This window comes from Channa argus, chromosome 19 (genome assembly GCF_033026475.1).
Source record: "Channa argus isolate prfri chromosome 19, Channa argus male v1.0, whole genome shotgun sequence".
NCBI classification, from domain to species: domain Eukaryota; kingdom Metazoa; phylum Chordata; class Actinopteri; order Anabantiformes; family Channidae; genus Channa; species Channa argus.
The window spans coordinates 15,556,792-15,578,527 of record NC_090215.1 but is presented as its reverse complement, the minus strand read 5'-3'; the positions used below and the strand labels follow the sequence as shown (position 1 = coordinate 15,578,527).

The window sequence follows — 21,736 nt, the reverse complement described above, 5'->3', positions numbered from 1 at the left end:
GACTTTGGTTGTCCCAACAGATTAACGGGGACATCATCAACCGAACATCTTGATTTCAATACAGTGGGTTGACTGGCCAGACAAATGGACTGTCTCTATCTCTCTCCCTCCATCTGCAAAGCAGAGAGGAGAGCACTGCATTCCAACTGCTCCCTACACAGACATTTCCTCAGATCAAAGGCAGCTTTCACTACTGTGTCCTAATCAGAGGGAAACTTTAGACCAAGCTCACCACTGGCCAGCACCAGACAAACAAAGCTACACCACTTTACTTAGATGGTTTGATTGGCATTGAGCTGAAGCCATGAGGCCCAGTCTTTTTTATCAAACAGAAAACAACATGAGCACTATCAGGCCGTTCTCTTTATCAAAAAAACTTTACTGTGAATTGTCTTTATGGCAAATAAAGTTTAGAACAATAAGGAAAACTTTTTAAGATGAACTAATTTGTCTCCCTTCATATAATTGGCTAGGAGGGCAAGGAAACTTCATAATGATGGCCTTCACCACAAAGGCCTTCCCTTGAGGATGTGGAGAAATCCACATATCAGCCAGACATTAACAGGCTAAGAGATTAGACTGAATTAGCCCCTCTACTTCATCTATGGTTCCCCAGTGGACCGGTCTACTGTGACAAAAGACCCCAGGAGAGGGAAAGGATGAGCGGAAGAGGGAGGGAGCAGAAAAAAACGAGAGGGGGTTTAAAAGGGAGGTGCGTTGGTAAAGGGTGGGAAAAGACGAGAGAAAGGGGAAGAAAGAGTGAGAGACCTGGCCCAGAGTTTGTCTCACAGTGACCTTGAGCAAGGCCAGGGGAGCGGAACAGCCCAATTACGACCTCCGCCCCATCCCCTGATCCCCTACTGGCCTCTCCATCCCTCCACTTCACAGCTCTGCTAATGAAAGAGCTCAGGCCGGGGCCAATAATGAGCACAGAGGAGCGGAAACAACACACACACACACACACACACACACGTATACAGAATGTGTACACGGGCATTCACACATACAAACGTCTTCAGGAGCCTTGCTGTAATTAGCTTAAAGGGGCTATGTGTCGATTTTAAAGGCTTTCGCTGTGTTCAAGTGTGTGACAACTTGTCTCGGTGATGACGAAGCAGGTGTGCGTGTGAAAAAAAGACAACAATCATCTCAGGAGTGGAAGTCCTGAGGGGAATCTCAGTGGGAGCCTTGCTGGTCAAGTGTGCAAAAGGTGAAAGATTTACAGAGCCTATTTGACGTTGCCCCATGATGGGACGGAATTTTTTTTACCTCCATGTCAGTGAGTTTCTGCACATCTGCTGCAACAAAGCCGCTGAGAAATGGCTTTTTTCCTCCACACCTAGCAGGCCACACTGTGGGCAACTTTAAAGCAGGTGAGAGAGAGGGAGTGTGTGTGTGTGTGTGTGTGTGTGTGTGTGTGTGTGTGTGTGTGTGTGTGTGTGTGTGTGTGTGTGTGTGTGTGTGTGTGTGTGTGTGTGTGTGTGTGTGTGTATGACTTTAAATGCCACCAGGCCTCATTTGCATGTATCACAAGAGTGCTGCAGAGCGCTGCTCACGTTGACGTCACACCGCCGACCACACACTTACGCACTGGCTTGCTCAACTTAAGGAAACGCACAACAAACGACCACATAATTTTATGCACAATTTACTGCATCTATAGACAAGCTGAAAATACCAGAAAAGCAGAGGTCCAGTTAAGGGCAAATACAGACTTTCTCTGTCCATAAAATGACAGCATACAACATTTTGGATCCAGAAATAAGAACCCAAGAGGAAAGGCAGGAGAATTTCACGACTTCTTTTCTTCACCTGAGCCTCCTCATGCTTGTCTGAGGAGAGCCAGACCCACTCCGGCTGCCATGACACTGATTAACCCTGTCATGTGTTGGCTGCATCTCCCCATGCTGACCCTGGCTAAATGCCTCTGCTTTGCTTTGTTTTCCAAATTAACTTAGCAAGTAAGAACAAAGCAATTCTGGCAAAGTGGGAGCACTGAAAAAGGAGGTGAGCTGGACAGAAAAAATGCATATATGTTGGTTGAAAGGAAGAGAAAAAGGAGATTTCGGCCTGTTGAAAGGCTGAAAAGGGAAGTAAAAGAGATGAGAGGTGTGGAGAGAGGATCTGAGGGAGGGCTGCATGAGAGACAGTATGAACAGTAGTCGGGCGGAGGAGGAGGAGGGAGTGTGTGAAGATATGGACTGCAAGGGAAGGGCGGACAGAGAAGAGTTAGGGGAGAGGGGGAGTTGGAGAAAGAGGAGAGAAAAAGAGGTCTCAAGGGGTGCAGAGCCAGGTGTGAGGGGATTTGAGGATGACAACAGAGAGATGGATGTTTGGTGGAGGAGTGCAGTGTGTCTCTGTGCATGGGAGAGAAAAGGCAAGAGAGCGTCCGAACCTCCGTGTTCAGCCGCTCCCTGCAGGGCCGCGATCGTCTTAGCATATGCCAGTGTGCATTAATCAACATTACAAAAGGAAGTAATCTGACAACCTGCAGCGTGTGTGTGCAGGAATGTTCACCTGTGTGTGTGTGTGTGTGTGTGTGCACTCACGTTATGATAGTGTGTGCGCAGAGAAGTAGTGTCTTAGTCACACCTGATTTGAGATTTACATCAAACCTGTACCGCAGGGTTTTCAGGCGTCTTCTTAGGAGAAGAAGAAAAAAAACTTTCCCCGCACTCCTCTACTTTCCTTTGCAGGTTTATAATTCCTGTTCAACCTCGAAGACGACGTCCCACAAACAGGGCACGAGGAAAGCCTGAGCTCCTGACATATGGAAGCCATTTCCTTTCACGTGGCCTTGCTTAAACCAGCCTGTGCCTCTTTAAGACATTGCATGTTTACACAGGGCAGCCTGTGGATTTTAAACTGTCGTCCTATTTCACCGGATGAATATACACTTGCCAAGTGTAAATATGCTCCCAAATGTTTTTTTTTGAGCCTTCATAGAAGGTTATGTGTAGATGTAAACTTTTGAAGCTTTGTTTGGAACAAAGTTATATCAACACTAATAACTTTTTTTTGAAAGCTGTAGCAGAAAACCCACAGTTGTGGCGAAGGTTGATGACTTCACTTAGGGCTGAACGTATCATTGTGGCGGAGCAGTTAGACCTGGTGGTATTGACACAGCTAAAAGAAGAGCTTTTCTTTGGAGAACACTTTCAGCTCAAGTATGAAGCGGTTCCATATGAAATGAAAAAAAAAAAGAAAAGAGTATTTTAACAGAAGGGAAACTGGCGAGTCCAAATTCAATAACCCAACAACTCTGAATATTTGTGCAGCATCGTGTAAGCTGCTGGATTGCTCCGAAACACAGAAGAAGAAAAAGAATCAAAAGCTGGAAAGACACCAACATAAGAGCAAATAAATGGAAACATTTTCACACATTTATGTTCTTTTGTAAAGCGACATAAGACGGGAGAATAATTAGAATTCGTGAGAAACATCTTCATACGGATATAAGAAAGTCTGGATCATAAGCAGAGTTCCTGTTCACCTGCTACTACACTAAAGGCTATTCTAGTAATGATACATAACAGGACTGAAAATTAGTTGGTTACACACCAAAACTCGGCTCAGACCCGTCTGAAAACGTATTGCTTCCTCTTTGATCACAACAAGCTGAGGAAACAAGTAGAACTGTGTTGTTCCCATTGTGGGAATAGCCAGGTCCAGTTTTTCTTTAGGGCGATTTTCTTGTTGTTGCGTTTGTTATTGTCCGTATTCTCCGTTGTGGCATCTCCAGTGCTCATGTGTTGTGGGTTTTTATTTCAAACACTGTGAAAACACTGAGAAATTTCATGCAATACATTTAGTTGTTGGCTCCACAATAACAAATGCAGAACAAACACACTTTTATTATACTAGGTAGCAGAAGTGGCCCGTACTCAGTTACTTCCAGTTGAGAACGATGTGAAAAGTGTGAAAAAAAAACTCTATTGGTTGACAAAGTTACACTCCTGCAGTCAGGTTTCACTAAATCATAGGGTGATGAAAAATGCACAATGCTTTGAAAATTGTGTTTTCATATTCTGCAGGTGAAACAAGCACAAAAATAAGCGTGCAGGTCAAACCTTTGTAGACCCGACCTACCTGACACATTTCGCCTGTGGCCCTTAAGGGGCTGAGCGAGGTGGGAAAACTGGGGTTTTGGATGTAGCTGGGATCAGGCACACATCAGACCCTCTCCCGACCGAAGCTGACAGCATCACATGCCCACCCCCACAACCTCACAGACCAACCTGTGCCCCCCAACCTCCAACCCACCCAGCCACAGCACAAGGCTGCCACTGCTCTGAAAGCCTGAACCAGAGAAAAGGAAGAGAGGGGCTGCTGACAGCGGAAACAGAAGCACTTTAAAGCTCCAAACCCTTTCACTGAGATCAAAGAGCCACAGGAACAGAGCCAGCTGAGACCCAAGGAGAGAGGAAAGGGAGCTGAGACAAGGAGAGAAAGAAGACAGAGACAGACACAAACAAAAGAAGGCAGCTATATTCGGGGTTTTTAATGAGTCGCTGGGAAAGTCTTCATTACCTTTTGCCACTTAAACACATTCCAATGACTTCATTTTCCACATTAGTGCAATGACAATAACAGAGCAGCTTAAACTGAGCTGTGTTTTATACACTGTTATATCCAGTGTACTATATGTCAAACCGCTTGTCTCTGAATAGCAAATAATTAACCAACGCATCCAGACCAACTTTGTCCCTTTTAAAATTACAGGATTTTTTTTCCAGGCGTTTCCTACCTACAAAGTGAAGCTTTATAAAAAAACACATCCAATGTGGATGCATTTGACGGGGTGTGATGCAGATGGCAAATAAGGATTGTCAAAAATGCTGACACATGATTGTCATGTCATAAATCATTCAGTGACTTGACTGACATAAGTCTGGTTGCCAGCGATGTTAAAAAGGCAACTTTCTTTAACCACTGACTTTCTCGTTGATTGCTTTTCTCTATAGGTTTTTACACAATAAATGGAGCTGTCACTAACATATTTCTCTAGTTCTGTTATCAAACCCACCGGTCTCCATGCCAACAGCCTGAATTTACAGGTGGCGTTTAGGTTTACAGAATCTAATATTTCATGTTTTATTAGTTTGTTCAACCATTCTGATAATCAGCATTTTTAAAAGGGCGACTTCAAGATTCTCGGCTCCTAGCTGAAAAATTCCTCCAGATGACATCACTTAGAGAGTTCAGATGATGTAATTTGAAGGAGCTCCGGAAAAGCAAGTTTACCATGACTACAACCTCCACAGTACAAGCAACGGCATGACATAATAGGAGTGATGTCATCTGGAGGTATTTTTCAGCCCCGGCTCTGACATGGGCTGGGGATTGAACCAACAACTGGGAGATTGGTGGACAACCGCTCTACCTTCCTGCGCCACAGTCGCCCAGTTTGATGGCATTCATTTACATTTACTACCCCAACTTGATCCAAAAGCAGCAAGTTCGGCATCAGCTGAATCAGATAGGGCAACGATGACCGGCTCCATCTTCAACTCGCTTTATGTTCTCTTCAATAATTCCTACCAACTTTCAGTAGTGAACAAACGCAGTCGGTGCAACCTCCATGTGGTGCAGTGTTGGGCATAAACATGCTAAAAGAAAATCATTCATTCATTCAATGTGCAAATGTTTCTTTATTATAGTGGAATTAAGTTAGACACTACAATCTGTTAGCTGTGTAAAACAGTATGTTTTATATTGCAAGGACTTTTATGTCTCCCTGATGTTTTGATATTGCTGCATTTTTATCATCTTAAGAAAAATTTCCCTATGGGGATAATAAAGTATATTGTACTGCACTGTATCATATCGTGTCAGGTCACGTCACCGAAGCCACCAAACCCCACCCCACCCCGCTAACCGAACAAGAATCCCTCAGACATTCTGTTTTTGATGTAATGGAACTCAACATAAGCTAGTTACATTTTCGGAACTGTGAACTCAAAATTTAAAAACAACTATAAAGTTATATAGTTTAAAAAGAAAACTGTAAAAGGGAGCGTTTTCATTTTAATCAGTGTAAAATGCAACTTTGAGCCAGCTTTTGCTGTTAGGTGTGAACCGGCACAACACTGGCCGTTGGGTCTCCATATTTTGGGGGTGGTGCATGCTGGCTACAGCATGACCTAGAGCATTGTTTCTGTGGGCGCATGCTTTGTCTCCAGAGCTTCATCAAAACCTTCAGGAAAAACAATGAACTAAGCTTAAGTAATTCACAAATTTTCTTAAATGCAATTTGGTCATAGGTGGAGAAGAGGCTTTTAGGTTTTCCATAGTGTCTTGGCATTTGACTGTAGCCTGCAAACTTAAAAAAAAATATAGTAGAACACATCAGTGGTAACACAGAATAGAAGTAGCAAACACCAACGATGTACTGACTATATTTAACGGTTTCTTCCTCTCAGAGCAGGCCAACACATTTGCGTGTTCCTAGAGCTCAATTAGTGCATTTCAGAGCTAAACGAAGGCCAAGACCCCGTCCTTTAGCCTTTTCTGTCAGCAGCAACAGTAATAGTTTGTTGTCCATGTAATCTGAATTTCCTCCTCTGGGCTAAAGCTTTTTTCTGGCTGGGCAAAGCAGACCTGGCAGGCCATGATGAGGTTGCCAGGCTTTCAGGGTAACTATGCCCCCCCGTTGCTGCGAGGTCATTGCGTGACCCTCCGACATCAAAGGGCCGCGTGGGTTCAGGGGGTGTGGAAGGCTTCTATTCATGGTCACATCAAGCAGGATTCCCTCTCTGTGGGATACCTCGGGAGGCGTGCCAGACATTCCCATACATCGCACATACTTACACTTGCTGTCCAGCTCTCTCCTCGAGTTTTCTCCATCTCCTCCCTCTGTGCGTTTCAATCGCACTTACATCACCTCCATACGCACATCCCTGTGGGCACGATCGTTTCCACGCTACCCGAGTGATAACATATGTTTATCACCAGGAGTCACCGAGTGCGACAAGCTCGACTCACAACAAACGGGCCCAGGTGTCACGTGTGAAAACCAGAGGAGTCACGAACCCGCTGAACGTGTGTCACATATGAAAAATGTTTGTTGTTTCAGATCAAGGCTCCCCGGCACTCTTTTTACTCTTTTTTCTTTATCAAGAAAGGCCGAATCACATCTTTACACCACTTCCGCTGGTTCCAAACTATGCCCGAACACAATCGTCATTCTCAACAGTTTATGTTTGGCTTTGCCACGCAGCAGGGGTTTTTATTCACGGGCTGTTTCCAAAACCACTTTTTCACACTGCAATTAAATGTAATTTCAGCTATGGAGATAAGAACGTCTACCAAAATGAATCAACAGAGTATAATGCAAGTAAACGAAAACATAAAAGTGAAAGAACACAAAATAAGCCTGACTTGGGTTTTTTTTTCCTTGTAATTTCAAGGGGGCTGAAATCAGGGAACAAACATGAGACCACAAAAGGATTTTTGTTTTGGGGGGGGGTAACTTTTTGATTGTTCCTATTGCTTGATTTCTCCCTTAAAGTTTGCATGGAACAATCCACCTTTATCTCTGCTCGCTGCAAATTCTGCACTTGATTGCTGCTTTTTTTTTTTTTCCAAAGCAAGCACAGGTGGATTTAGAGCTGCTCTCAGTCAGTGTTTTGAGTTCCTCTGGCATGCCCTGGGCTAGAGAGAAGACAGGAGGGGACTCCTGGGTGTTGAAGTGTTAAACTTCTAATAAATAAGGAGGAAGCACATCTATCTTTCCTTTTCCTCTCAAGTAGTGTCTCGATGGCCCTGATGCCTTTACACAAAAACCTCAGCTGATGCCTGCAGCTAAACAGGTTCAGGTTCCACAGCCCATCGCCTCCACTACCTGACATGTCAGGTAATGAGGGTGCACATCCGTGTGTGTACGCAGGTGAGGAGAATCAGTGTGGCCCAGGGCTGCGAGGATCGGCGTGGATCCGTGAGACGGCTCTGCATGATCCCGCTCAATTCACCACGTCACACTGGGCTGCTGAAATAAGCAGCCGCATGGATGGGCCTGAGCAAATCATAAACAATACACAGCGCAACAAGACAGCAGAGACACACTGCTGGAGATGGTTAATCCTTCAGACAGAGATCTGAGGTAGAACAACAGAAAAAAAAAAAAAAAAAAAAGGAGGGGCGGTCGTGAGGAAGAGGAGGGAGGGAGGGAGAGCCGAGACACACAGGGAGGAGAACAGGAGCATCAGGTACAAAAAAATGTATTTCCTTTTCAGCACTGAAAATCTCCTCTTCAGAATGAAATCCATCACGTTTTCCTAATACATACTTCTCATAGGGGACGGGAAAGAGAAAAAAAGCTGGACAGAAGAAAGGCAAGCACTGGTGGGAAAGTGAATAGACACAGGCTGCTTTATTCTGGCCATTTCATCCATCTTGTTGGACTAATAAAATGTCAAGCGGAGTTCCTTGATATTTAATCATGAGTGCGCGGCAGTGCCAAGCTCAGGCTTGATGAAGCTTCGGGAGGCTTAAACACAGACCTGCAGATATTTTGGATTTACATGAAGGAGGATGTTTCACAAACCTGCTACTGGAATGAAACAAAACTGACATGAATGGGGACATCCCAATAAGCCTGCTTTGGAAAGCGCTTCTTTAATTCCAAGAACATTACAAAATGTTTCCTAGCTTTATTTAAATCTTTAAATACACTGTATTTTCTAATTACCAATAAATTAGCCATGGATAGTCTCAAAGAAGTGATGGACAAGGCCAAGCATTGAACAAAAAGGCTGCTGCATTCCTTTAAGGCACCCTGCAGAGGCCTGACTGTGCATATTTGTGCAACTCCCACCGGAAACTCATAAGCTGACCCTTTTTAAAAAACAAATTGACAAAAGAAAAAGAAAAAAAAACACACAGAAGTAGTGAAGGGCTTCTTTTTGGCTCATTCCAAACTCCCGACGACATTATTAGATGAAACCATTCTCTATCATGCTATCAGATGTAATGGACGCCACATCTGATAAGGGAGATAACGAAGGGCTGGGAGAATAGAATCGCTTTATGCGATATGAATTAATTTTCATTGGTGAGGAGAGTGTAAAGGAGTGAAATTTTCCGTGATTTAGAAGATAAGTAGAAAAAGGGAGGAGAAGAGGTGCAGAAGCTGTAAAAGAGGCAATTAACTCATTTCCTCCCACGTTAAAACTGTCAGTTGTCTTTAGCGAGGGCATTTTAGCACCAACATGTGGTTACATTTTACATTCTTCCATTTATGTTTCTCCAAAATCATTTATTGAACGCCCGACTAGGAGAGATGGAGGCAAAGGAGAAAGGGGGGTGAGAAGAAAGGGAGGCACTGAGGGAGGATGGAAAATGAGGAGAGTTGGAGAGGATTTATGACCCTGTTCGCTTGGACTCGTTACTTGCTGTAACTGGCCCCCAGAGTAGGATCGCAGGGGCTGGAGCCCAGAGATCAGAGTAATGGAAATTACACATTTCTACACTGCTACAGCAAGATGCCTGTAGGGCACAGGCTGAGTCAGAAAAGGCTGCTCCCAGTTCCCTAAACTAAAGCTGATTATTGTGAATTAGGTAAAGGCAAAACTATTTCCCTTTTAAAATCTGTATTTAATCTAATTGCAGAAAGGTGATTTCAGATGATCTCTCGGGAAGCTGCCGAAACTACTCCCACGATTTGTGAAGAAGACCAGGCGTCAGGATAGTGGGTGCCTGAGGTTGTGGAGACAACGTGAGGTGCCGTAACTGCCAGAGCTGGGGAATATCTCCACAGTTAGTGAGGGTTTGGAAAGCAGTGGGAGAAAGGAGGGTCCTTTACAAAGCTAATGAAGAGCCACACCCATCAAATAACTTACCACCGCAAACTTATAAGCCTTTATTTATGTCCCTTTTATGAATGCAATACATCATGTTATTTAAGGTTCTTTGAGGGTTGGAATTAAAAATGTTTAGTAAATTAATTTATTATAATTCATATAGGAACTGTATTCATAAATAATAATGTAATATTTTTAAAGCTAATGTGCAAAAACAAATTCTCAGCAGCTTCCCCAGTCTGAGGTTTGTCTGGGATTATGGGCTGATAGCAATGGCAAAATGAATAAATTGTCCTGGGCTTTGGGAGGTTACCATACATTTTCAGTATGAACATGAAATAAAAACAACAAAATAATTATTAGTTACAGTATTTTTAATGCTTATTACAACTATTTTGGCTTTATCTTGAATTTGCAAACTTGTTAGTTATTGAAGGCCCTATATAGATTGCAGAATGTAGACTAATCACAGGCCAGTAAACGCAAAGAAAAATTAAATTATAAATAAACCAAATAAAATATTTTATATTTGAGAACATTTAAGATATGAAAAATGTCAAAGAAAATAGGCCAGAAAACAAAAGGATCCACTAAATGCTGTGACTAAGGTGTAGGTTTCTCTGTGTGTGTGTGTGTGTGTGTGTGTGTGTGTGTGTGTGTGTGTGTGTCCGTGGACGCACAAGCATACACGCATACACACACTCACAATAGCGCAGAGCTGTTGGCACCTGCCTGTTATCTCTTCCCCTCAGACCTGGTTTTCCATTGTGCTCCATGGGAGAGCTACAAATTGAGATCTCAAACATGAAGAGGGGGCAAATGACTTGTATATAGAAAATCAAATCGGCTAATGTGTTACATGTAGAAATTCACAGGCCTCGTATCAGAGATTAATGTATTCCTTTTTTTCCTAAATTGACATGTAGCTTTTATTAAGAATATTTTTAATGGAACCTAAAATTAAATTCAACCAGGGGCTGAGAAATGACAATGAATAGATCATGTTTGTTGAGCGAATGTTCACACAGCATTGGATTTGCATGAATAAAAAAGTGTTATGTAAGAAATCGTTTATAAATTGGAAATGCTATGAAGTCTTTTCTTTGGCTGAGATTACGGCACGTTTTGCTTTTAAGACCTGATCAGTCACAAACCATTTTTCAAGGGGGGAAAAAAGAAAAAAAAAAGAAAAAAGTGTTTTAAAAATTCTTGTGATATTTAATAACCGTAGAGAAATACAAACACACGCACAGTGGCTGCTGCAGCCTCAGCGTAGGTGATCCCAGCCTGGTAAGTAGAGTTTTGGAACAGGTTTTAACAGATCTCCACGGGTAATGACTCAGCCCTAAAACCTTTACAGACCTTGTCAAATATCTACTGTGGCAAACTAAATTTTTTTTCTTCTTTTTTTCCCCTCCCTAAGCTACTGGATCCATCATTCTCCAAAAACACAGGTACCTTCAAAATATCATGGTCCTGAGCACTGACTGAATAATAAAAAAGAAAAAAAGAAAAGAAAAAAAAGAGACTGCACTGCCCATTTAGAGTTCTGAAAGTGGTGTATTACAAAAAAATAGATATACTGTAACTTCAGTCTGCCCACATTTCTGCTTAGGCATTTATCTCCTTTCTCTCTAAATCCTGAAATTGCCTCAGAAAAAAAAGGAGGGGGGGGTGTGTGTGGATATTTTCCCCTCCTCGCACATTTTCACAGAGTGGTGCACAACTTTCTTTCTTCCCCCCTTTTTTTTCTCTCCACTGAAAATTGAAGAGGCTTTATGTCAAATATGGCTAAAGCCAGCCTCTCCATATCAAACAACGCAGCGCGAAAATTACTGTGGCGATGATAAGGCTGACAGATAGAGTGGGAGAGGAGAGCGAGGGGGAAAAAAAACTGAAAGGAAGTGACTCTACTCAATTATACTGCAAAATTGGTATGACTGAATATTTTTCATTCAGGTGACTGATAGTATCAGTGAAACTGCAATGCAGATAAATAAAGGAGCCTTCTGTCAAGAATAAACACCATTAATCATGAAGCCAGCTACTGCGTGACCCCCTGTCCCCCTGACTTACTCCATAGAGAAAGTATTAAAGTGAGATGGGGGGGTATTGAGGGGAACCAGTGACTGCACCAGAGAAGGGTGACCTATGAAGTCACACAGAATAGGTTTCAGACAGTTAGAGAGGAAGATGAAAAAGTGGCCATCGTCTCTCTCCCCTGCTTTCCTGTGACAGCAGCCATATCTGGACAGAGATTATCAGAGGCGATTATGAAATAATCATTAATTCTTCATGTAATTTATGGCTTCACTTCACATTGGTGTTTGAGTCTAGACAATATTCAAATGTGAATTTTAGAAGGCCACAATTTGTATTCATTTCTATAGCAAAGACTGTTTATAGTGTTCTATGGAAAGAAGAGTTACAGCAGTTACAAATTAAAGTTAATGTGCCACATGTTTGATAGATAGGTAAAAAATAGTCTTGAGTTATGGCCTGACATTGAAATATGAATTTATAAGCTAGGCATTGACACAGCAAAGTCAAATCACACGATAAACATACACAGAGGAAGTCTTACACCTAACTCTTTCCTCCAGCTTCTATAGGAGCTACACTACTAGCTTTTGTCTTTCTATTGTTTTGCGGTGTGTGTGTGTGTGTGTGTGTGTGTGTGTGTGTGTGTGTGTGTGTGTGTGTGTGTGTGTGTGTGTGTGTGTGTGTGTGTGCGCGCGCTGCAATGCTTGGCCTTGTCCCATCTGGAAGGAAGTGTTGAGATAAGACCATGGTCTTTATGCAAAGCAATACACCAACTCCTCTATGCCCAGACTGGGCACTCTGACAACAGTTTATGTAAATAACAAAACAACATGGCACACATCTAAAAAAAACAACAAAAAAAACAGCACGTGCTCACACACACATTCTCTCCATCAAAAATGGGAAGCATGTGGGAGATGGTGTAGGAAAAAGGTGTGAAATCAGTGAGAATCTCAGCTGCCTACAGGAAGTAAATAGTGAATCTGAAGGTAACCAGGTGATTGACTCCTCTTCCTACCATGGTGCCGTCTTAACAAGCAACGACGCACCCGACGCAACAGCTCACGCATCCCTTAAATCAATTAACGCCGCTCTGGTTCGTGGTTTCAGAGCTGCGGTTGCGCTGTGATGACAGAGACGTGCCGCGGCTTCTCCCGACACCACCAGAATACCTTCCAGTCAGACCGGGCCCGCAGCTGAACAAACACACTCCTGAATGAAATAACCTCACAGGCTGGGAAACACACCCTCGCAGCCCCCACCCGCGCTCTACTCCCACACTGTCAGAAAATACAGTTCATGATTTAAGTCACACTGTCAACTTTGCTTTTATGTCAAATATTTTGGCATCTTTGTTGCATTTTCCCAAATCCAATAAAACACAGTAAAAGCAGTTGTTTGGCTGACACAAACTTTTTTTCGGGCGAGATTAGAAAGCTCAGGGCATTGTTTGTGGTTCTAACTTTGCATATACAGTAACTGTACAAAGAGGTGGTGAGTCAATTACTTATCCCATAAGAATGTTTTGTTGTTTTAGTGGCCCCATTCACAGCACGAGGGCCCGGGACTCCAGAGTCAACTCTGTTGCTGATAATTGACTTGTGACGAATACCTCTGTTTGTTCGGAGCGGTCTCCGGGTGACAGAGGGCCGGCACTGAGCCCGCAGGAGAGGGCTGTTTTGTTTTGCTGTGTACCGTGGTCAGGCAATAAAGCCTCAGTGAAAGAAGCGGTCTCTTCCCTAGGCCCCGGACCCCCCCCCCTCCCAACACTCCCATTAAGCTAATCCCACACAATAGTGGTGGCAAAGGGGACCAGAGCTCCCATGGAGAGCCAGCTCTTCACCAATCAATGTGTTTATTTAGTCAAAAAGCATCTTTTTCAGAGCAGGGACGGCTTGTTCTCGCTTTGCTTGAGGTTGGAGGTCAGCTTTTTCCAGACCAGATAGCCAAGAGGAGGAAAAAACACAAGCTTTAGGGTAGAAAATCTCCCCTGCCGATCCTGGATCAGTAGACATTAGGCCTTTGCTGAATTTGGAAGGTTAGACGAGAAGCGCGATGCTGGGATTGCTGAAACTCTTGCAAAGTGCCGTTCTTTGATATGAACATACTGCACAAGTTCCCGAGTAAATCGGGCAGCCACAACAAGGCAGCCACAACCCCCCCCCCCCGCTCTGACCCTGAGGCTTTAATATTGAATGGCACATTGGTACCTTCCCCACAAGAATTCATAAACCAAACGATTAGCCTCTGCCTGTAATTGCGCTCTCCCTTGCCTAATGGGGAGGTGAGGTAAAGAGGGGAAAAAAAAAAAAACAAAGGACAGTTAATTTGTGATTTCCTCTGCTCATTTGAAGGCAAATTAAGTGTCAAACAGCTAATACAGAGCATATTTCATTTTATGAGCTTTTAATTTAATTCTACCACCTCATATCGCTAGAGTCCGTTAGCTGCGCTGCTAACGCCCGCTCCTCGTCTAAGAACAGGGGCCATAAATAAACATGTTTCAATTAGGCCCTTCACAGTAATAGGATATGATTCTGTTCATTTGCCACGTATGTATGGTGGATGTGTCACTGTGGCAGAGAGGAAACAAGCTGCTGGGCGTTCGCGGTGTTTTTCTAGAGCCATGGATGCCCGGTGGTGACTGGCTTGTGTGCGTGGCGGGGGGAAACAGGCTGGATTGATGGAACTGCCGCAGGGCCAACCCAACTGTAATTACAGGCCGTAATGAGAAGCTGCATGGGGAAGTACTGCAATAATAGTGCCTGTGTACTTAGGCATATCTTTGAGAGGGCTAATAACGATTAATTCTGTTCACCGAGGAGAACTTGTCTTAAAACAATTCAATATTTCTCCATAAGCCGCCTCCTGTCTTCCATTTCCCCCGAAGCGACAAATATACATTGCCGGCTTCTACTTGCTCGGGCTGCCTACAAGCAACATTACCAAGTACAATGCATCAGTTTACATACTCAAAGAGATTTACTCTTCGCTGTAAAGTTCTGCCACAGCTTAAACTTGCACAGAGCCAAACCTGGGAGTGTAATTATCTCCAATTTGCCATCAGGTGGTTTGGCCCAGCAGTAATACCACGACTGATGAGTGCTTCTGCTCACTGAGGAATTCGGTCCTGCTTTTTTAATCAAGCAGGCAATATTCTCGCTTCCCAGTGCAAAGACTCAAAAGTGGTTGAGATCATTTGTGCACGAAGCCCACGTAAGTTCATTGATCAGTGTTTGACGGTGTGTTCTCACACTTGCTTTCAAACAGCTCTAGCCACTAAACAGCTGTCTCATAATAATGACAAATTCTTTCCCTCAGCGTAGCGTGTCATATTAAACAGCTCTATGCTTAATGGCTTGGATAAATAGGCTATAAGTAGCATGGCAGAGCACGGCCGTGTCTCCAGTGACAGCAAACCAAGCGCATAGATAACTCCTGCTCGGGCAGAGTGACTGAAGACAGCAGTGCTGCATAACTTCTCCACCTTAATTCAATTCCCTGACTCAATCTTGTCCCTTCACCCCCTCCTCATTTTTCTCCTCCTCCTCTCTATAACCTGTGCTCCAGGTCGTACTAAAGCGCTCCTGACAGATAACAACCCAGACTGTTTGTTTAAGCTTATGTTGCCAGCACGTGTTCGCCCCATTATCTTCGCATAAGCTAAATGCTAAATTATATTTGCCATTTTGTTTGCAGTGACACAGGGCATCAATCACCTCGCGTTCTTTTTGTATTTCCTCGCCTCTCTCCCCCTTTTTTCCTCTGTTGCAGTTCCTGAGCAGTAGACGAGGGGTTGAGAGGTGGGGTGGGCCGGAGGTGGGGGGGGGGGAGAGGACATAAAAAATTCATTACGCTTAGTGGCACATCAGCAAGGGAGAGATATGACTCCTGAGGAGGAGAAGGGGGGAGTTGATAATGATGAAGAATATCAAACATAATGCGGCCCAAGTAGCTGCCCCATCCAATTTGTCCTCGTCTCGTGGTGATCGCTTCCTTCGTGTCTGCAAGTAAGAAACAAGCACCACAAGGACAATGAAGAATCTCCTTTTGGTGCTTACTGTTCGGGCGAAAAGAATACAAATGATGGCGAGAGAAAAAGAGACAGCAAGAATGAAAGTGAGGAGGAATATATAAAAAAAAAAAAAAAAAAAGTCATTTGTGCATGGGTGTATGTTAGTGAGTGAGCTTAGGAAATGCAGAGTGCTTTGAAGTTCTGTGCTGGCCTGGCCTGCACCAAGAGAGGCACTCGGGGGAAATATGAGAGTGCTGTAGTAAGACTTCCCCTACTTAAACATTTTCTTACCAGGCGTGACGCCATGTTTTCAACTCACTTCCTATAAAACGTGTGAGAGGCTTAGCTGTGTACAGTTCGTGTGTCAGTAGCCCACTGATGTCTGTCAGAGATGGGCAGATGTCAGCCGAGGCTTCCTTCTCCTGACAGGGCTTGATCACTGCTCTTATGAGAACCACACGCTCCCAGGCTCTCATTTCCATGGCTCTGACACATGTTCATTTGCGTGTCTCTGACACGCGGCTCATGTTGCGTACGTACGGGGCCACGGCCTTTGATCCCGAAAGGCAAAGAGAGGCGCCCAGCACCCATGAGGAGGATGCTCGACGCCCACAAGCGGAAGGAGGTTTAGCGCCTTGATTTGTATCGTTGTTAAAGAGTGGAGAGCTCTAGCCCCGTGATGCTATCGTTCCCCCCAAATGTGCGCTTAGGTATGATCAGCTATCAGAGTGTGTGAGTGTGTGATCGATTCAGGAGACTTACACATGAAGAGGTGGCACAGGGGAAGGCTCATAGATGTAACGTCCCTGGGCATGTCTGTCATCAATTGGCACAGGAGGATGGAAGGTAGGGAAGAAATGTGGTGCAGCTGTACAGAACAAAAGTAAAATATTAGAGACATTTTCATTTCACCGTTTAAGAACACTAGTAAAAACATACTGTCATGTGAATTCATTCCTTTCTTGGCTAATCCAAATAGAAGCTATAATGAGAGGCAGTAGTTGATGGCTATCTTTCAGCAGACCCACCCAAATGAGACCTCATTAAAAGCGCTGAACTAGACGCTGCCCGGCTCCAAAATGTTTACTGAGGAAGTCTTTGTAAATGTCTCGAGGCTGATGGAACTTAAAATAAATGATAAATAAATAACCATAAGAAAAGAAGTGAAAGGAATGCCGTTATGGTTTGAGAACAAAGGATAACATTTAAGTACAATCAAGGAAACGTGCTGAATGAGAACAAACATATCCTTCCTCATTTCAGTGTTTTGGCACAACTGACAAAAAGAATCAAGAGGCTTCTTCACCCCCCTGATAAAACATTTAAATATTTGCATAATATGAGCTGCCAGGCCTTTCTTTATTTTTACCCCTGAAAGTGAAACTGTGTGCCTGCACTCATCTTCTAACCTTAACTGCTCTCCACACCATAATCTCAAAAAGTATAATTCGATTTTGGTGTCGCAACCGCACGCTCACTGTTGGACAAGTTGCGACGGGTAAACTGTGCGTTTTGCTCAAACGCTGTCGACCTCTGCGCCGAGTTAGGAAACTGAAAAGCGTTAAAGCTGGTTCAAAAACACAGAACATTACCGTCGTGCACTGTGCAATATTATCACGATCCAAACAGCAACAAATTAATCAACTCTTCATTGCCACAACATATTTTATTGCCTGTTGCCTGGAAGCATTGATATGTTGCATATCACCACCCTGAGGCAAAGCATGTCAACATCTGCCTACCTTCATGCAGCAGGCCTGCGAGGCTCCTAGCTATGTGTTTTTTTGCTTGTAAACATTTGTGCCAAGAGGGCCGATGCCCAAACAGCGTCGGTCCGTGCCAAACACAGCTGCATCACTGGGCAACGCAGCAGGTGTTGATCTCCAAGCGCCTCCCAGGTCTGTTTACTTCATCCCTCATTCCTTCATTAGGTTGATCACAGCCAAATTCAGCAAACACAGCAACAATGAGGAGGAGATGTACTTGCTGTTGTTTGTAATCCTGCACTCAAAGTGGGAAATGTGCAAAAGACACATTTCTAAGAGTCCTCAACACTGAAGCAGCAGAGTCGAAATCACACTGACTTTAAGTTCCTTGTGTGAGTCGAACACTAAAAGCCCTGCATCTTACATTTTACATAATGTATGTGGCCTTCACGGTCCCTCTGTGGTCTGTAAAACTCAGCAACACCTCCAATTGAAAATGTGTGGGATTGGTTGAGCGGGATTCACCATCGCTGCAGAAGGTGGCACCAAACTGCCAGTGCATGCCGCAATTACGCCATCGCAGCCAGCGACAACAATAAGACAGCCACCGTTATTCCAAAAATTCAAAAACAACGTGAAAGCGAGTGGATTTCAGCACAGGTGCTGTACAACATTTGCATAGTTTTACCATAGAAGCATGATGTTTGGCTTTGCCTGCTTTCTTCTCCTGTGTGCTGTGTTAGAGAGCAAGAGCAGGGCTCAGGATGCTCCACAGAAAGCATGTTCCAACCCTTAAAAGGGCGAGTCTCACTCCAAACAGCTTTTGAAACTTTTCTTTGCTGCCAGTGCGGTTGAATTAACCTGGTTCACCGGGGGCTTTGACAGCACCTCTTCACATGAAGTAGTTTTAAAGCATATTTTTTAAAAATAACATAAAAAATAGTTACCCACTATCTTTAAGTACCACTAAAAGGTCTCTAAATGTTAAGTACTTCCTGTTGATTATTTATGTTCACAAATAAGTCCTGAAATATCCCTCAGAGCAATATTAGAGCAAATAGGGTTCGATTTATGTGCTCAGTGAGTGAAAACAAAACTTGAAGAAACTTTTAGAGACCATTTGTGGGTTTTCATCCTGTTTTCACAATAGCTGATATATGTGGTAAAGGCCTCCTCCTCCTCCATACACGTCTGGCAAGTATCTGACCACTCAAGTCTCTCAGTGTCTGTTTGATAGTTTCCTCCTGGTGACTCAGTTTTGGCCTGGCTCACCTCGGCTGATTCCAGAGCTGCTGAGGGAGGGAGGGAGGGATGAAGGGATGCTGGGATGGAGCGATGTGCTGGTGCTAGGCAGGGGCAGAATCGGTTTTGTTTACTCTCCACAGCTCCACTTCTGGGCTGCTGGCCTGTTTCTGTCAGGCTCGGAAATGAACCGTCAGGTTTACCGGGGTCTGTGTACTGTGTTGTGGTTTGATGGGAGTAAAAGCTTCATGTTCTCTAATCTTACTGATCCCTGCCCACACTGCCGGAAATTTATACTAGTCTCTGTCCTGTTGGGCAATAGTGGTTGACTGTAGAGATTACAAACTGTGAAATCATTTTAAAGACTCCAGCTCTCCACCCTTTCGTCTCCACATAACACACACCTTCATTCCCACATCCACCACTCCTCACTGAATTACCCAGATCCCTATGTTTATGTCTCTGGAGCTCCTCACTCAGCATAGCTCTGTGCCTACACTGGACCTTTTTTTCCTTGATCCTTCATCACTTCGTCCCTCCCTCCTTTCAGTGTGGCCCATGTCTTTGCCGCATGGCAAGCCATCCTACTGAGGTTTATTTAAATCCAACTCAGAAGTTTACTTTACCGTGGTCCTCTCTAAATAGAGCCTGCCACCTCTTTTACGCCGGCAAAGCTCTCCATTAGTAAGGCAAACAGCCCTGTGTCACTCAAGGGAATGTATACAGTCGCAAAGAACAGAGAGTGAAGGAAAGGGGGAGGCTCCATCCTGCGATCCATCTCCAGTGTTTCCTGAAGGGACTCCTTACTGTTTACTGCAGGACTAAATTGCCCTTGCTCTCCTGGATATTCAGGGGTATTCTCGTCTTCTAGTGCAGAATACAGCTAGAAGGCACATATGAATCCAGTGCACACAACAATTTTTACCTTCCCGCTGTGGCCACACACACACACACACACACACCAGCAGCTCCTGCATTCCTGAGGAAAGTGTAATCATGACGGTTTCGACCTGGCTGCACACGGTAAACCAACAGTGACAAAGAGAGAGAGAGATTATAGAAGGTCGACTGAGCAATCAGAATCTAGGAACACTAAATGTCATAGTTTGCAAACTTTGTGGACATGCGTTGGTTGAATTATGGGTAATACAGATACCATTTTTCACAGCTCCTTATCACTTCTTTAACTCTTCAGATCTGTTCTCAAATATTTTAATGACTCCAGAACAATATTTTAGAAGCAGTGTTCATTTAAGGTTTTTTTTTTTTTTTTTTTATTCTTTTAGAAGAAGGGAGTCATTAAAACATGATTACAAATGGGTCTTAATGAAAGGGCAATTTAGATGAAAACTTGACCAGGCTCATTAATTCTAATTCAACACAAACTCACCATGCTCAGGACCAAAAGCCAGCTTCCTCTTCATTATGGTAATTGCCTTGTCTTTTATTGGACACTTGAATTATTTCAAAAGTAGGGGGGAGGACAATGGGAGGATAAAGCCTAAAGCACATCATTTGCAATATCCTTATTGGTTAATCTTCTTTCATTGTGAAAGTTTCACCGCAATGGATCTTCGCTGGGCTTTGGAACATCTGTGATTCAAGAAAATTTGAGCTGTCACTCACAGTTCTGATTTGGGTTTTGATAATGCACAAACAATTTCTCATCTTTGTCTTTTGTTGTCAAGTCAGCATTGTGAGTTTATTGTCTTGATGGCTAAACCTGGGTTCCTCCTCTCCTCTGGTGAGGGTTCACTGACTCTGCTCTAACAGAGTGTCACCGGCAGCCGAGGATGGAACACTCTTCCATAAACACTGCACTTCTCATCGACACGCCGCTGCGAGAGCACAAAAAGCCAGTGACAGATTGTCATAAGCGACTAAGGCGGAGTGAGAAAAGGGCTGCTGGGACCTGCTCCAGAGGTTTGTGAATTGCTAATGTGGAACATATGAAGCCTGTGCCGGGGCTGTGGCTGCCAGATTTCATTATGCCACCTCTCTCCCTGCTCATGATCTCACTGCTCAGGCACTCTCATCTGCAGCAAGGCCCACAGTTACACCATAACGCTGCAACACTTGTGTGAAAGACGCTCCGTACTTTGCCTGTTTGCAGGCGTTTGCAGGCGCATGTGTGTGTTGCTGCTTTTGGGACGCGAATACAAGCATATGTACACAACTTCACCGTGCAGAAAAGGACACTGGTGCGTTTCTTTAGTGGGGTTTTTACCCCGGAGAACAGTGGTTTCCAACCTTTTAACATTTAAAGAAGAAACTACGTTTGTGTGCTCGTGACCTCTGGAGGAGTTTTGACCCCCAAAAGTGTTTCACCAGCTCACCGTCATAAGATGTAAAATGTACAACAATTTCTCTTTAAATAATTCCTCAAAAATACATAAAGTAACACAGGACTTGTTTGTGAGTAAGAATCATAACTAAGTGTTTTCTTGAACTTAACTACTCGCTGTGATGATCCTACTTCCTTTCAGAAATGTGACACTGAGCCTGCCATCATTATCTGGCTGGCAGGAGATGTAGCCCTACAAAGAGTATTAGTAGAAGTTGTTTGGAGGCTGGCTCTGTACTTAAGGCAAATTCCCCTTCTGATCAATCCCTTCACACCCACTCTCTCATCATGTTTGCTTACACTGAGACCTCAAGCTGTTTGGACATGTAAATAACACTTTCGGAGACTGTTTAGCTAAGCTCAATGGGAGTTGCTGTTGACTTTTGGAGCGCTTTGCTTAATTACGGGTCCCAGATTGTTTCAGGTCTAATGGCCTAATTACCACTGTATAAATTAGCCTAATGTTCTTGCTGTGCGGAGCTTTCTCTACTGTAAGCAGTGCTCGGGCACTGCCGTTGCATTATCTCTGACAGAGAAAGATGAAAACAAGCCTTTATCCAGCATAGAGCAATCATGAGGAGGAAGG

The 21,736-nt window shown here is 43.8% G+C and overlaps 1 protein-coding gene across 1 annotated transcript in view; it reads right to left on the bottom strand.

Moving 5' to 3' along the window:
• gli3 (GLI family zinc finger 3) overlaps positions 1-21,736 on the bottom strand; it is an 86,568-nt gene that overhangs the window by 23,624 nt on the left and 41,208 nt on the right. Inside the window, exon 4 of the mRNA XM_067485853.1 lies at positions 16,621-16,726. Coding sequence (XP_067341954.1) covers positions 16,621-16,726 — 106 coding nt within the window. The remainder of the gene's footprint in view (positions 1-16,620; positions 16,727-21,736) is intronic.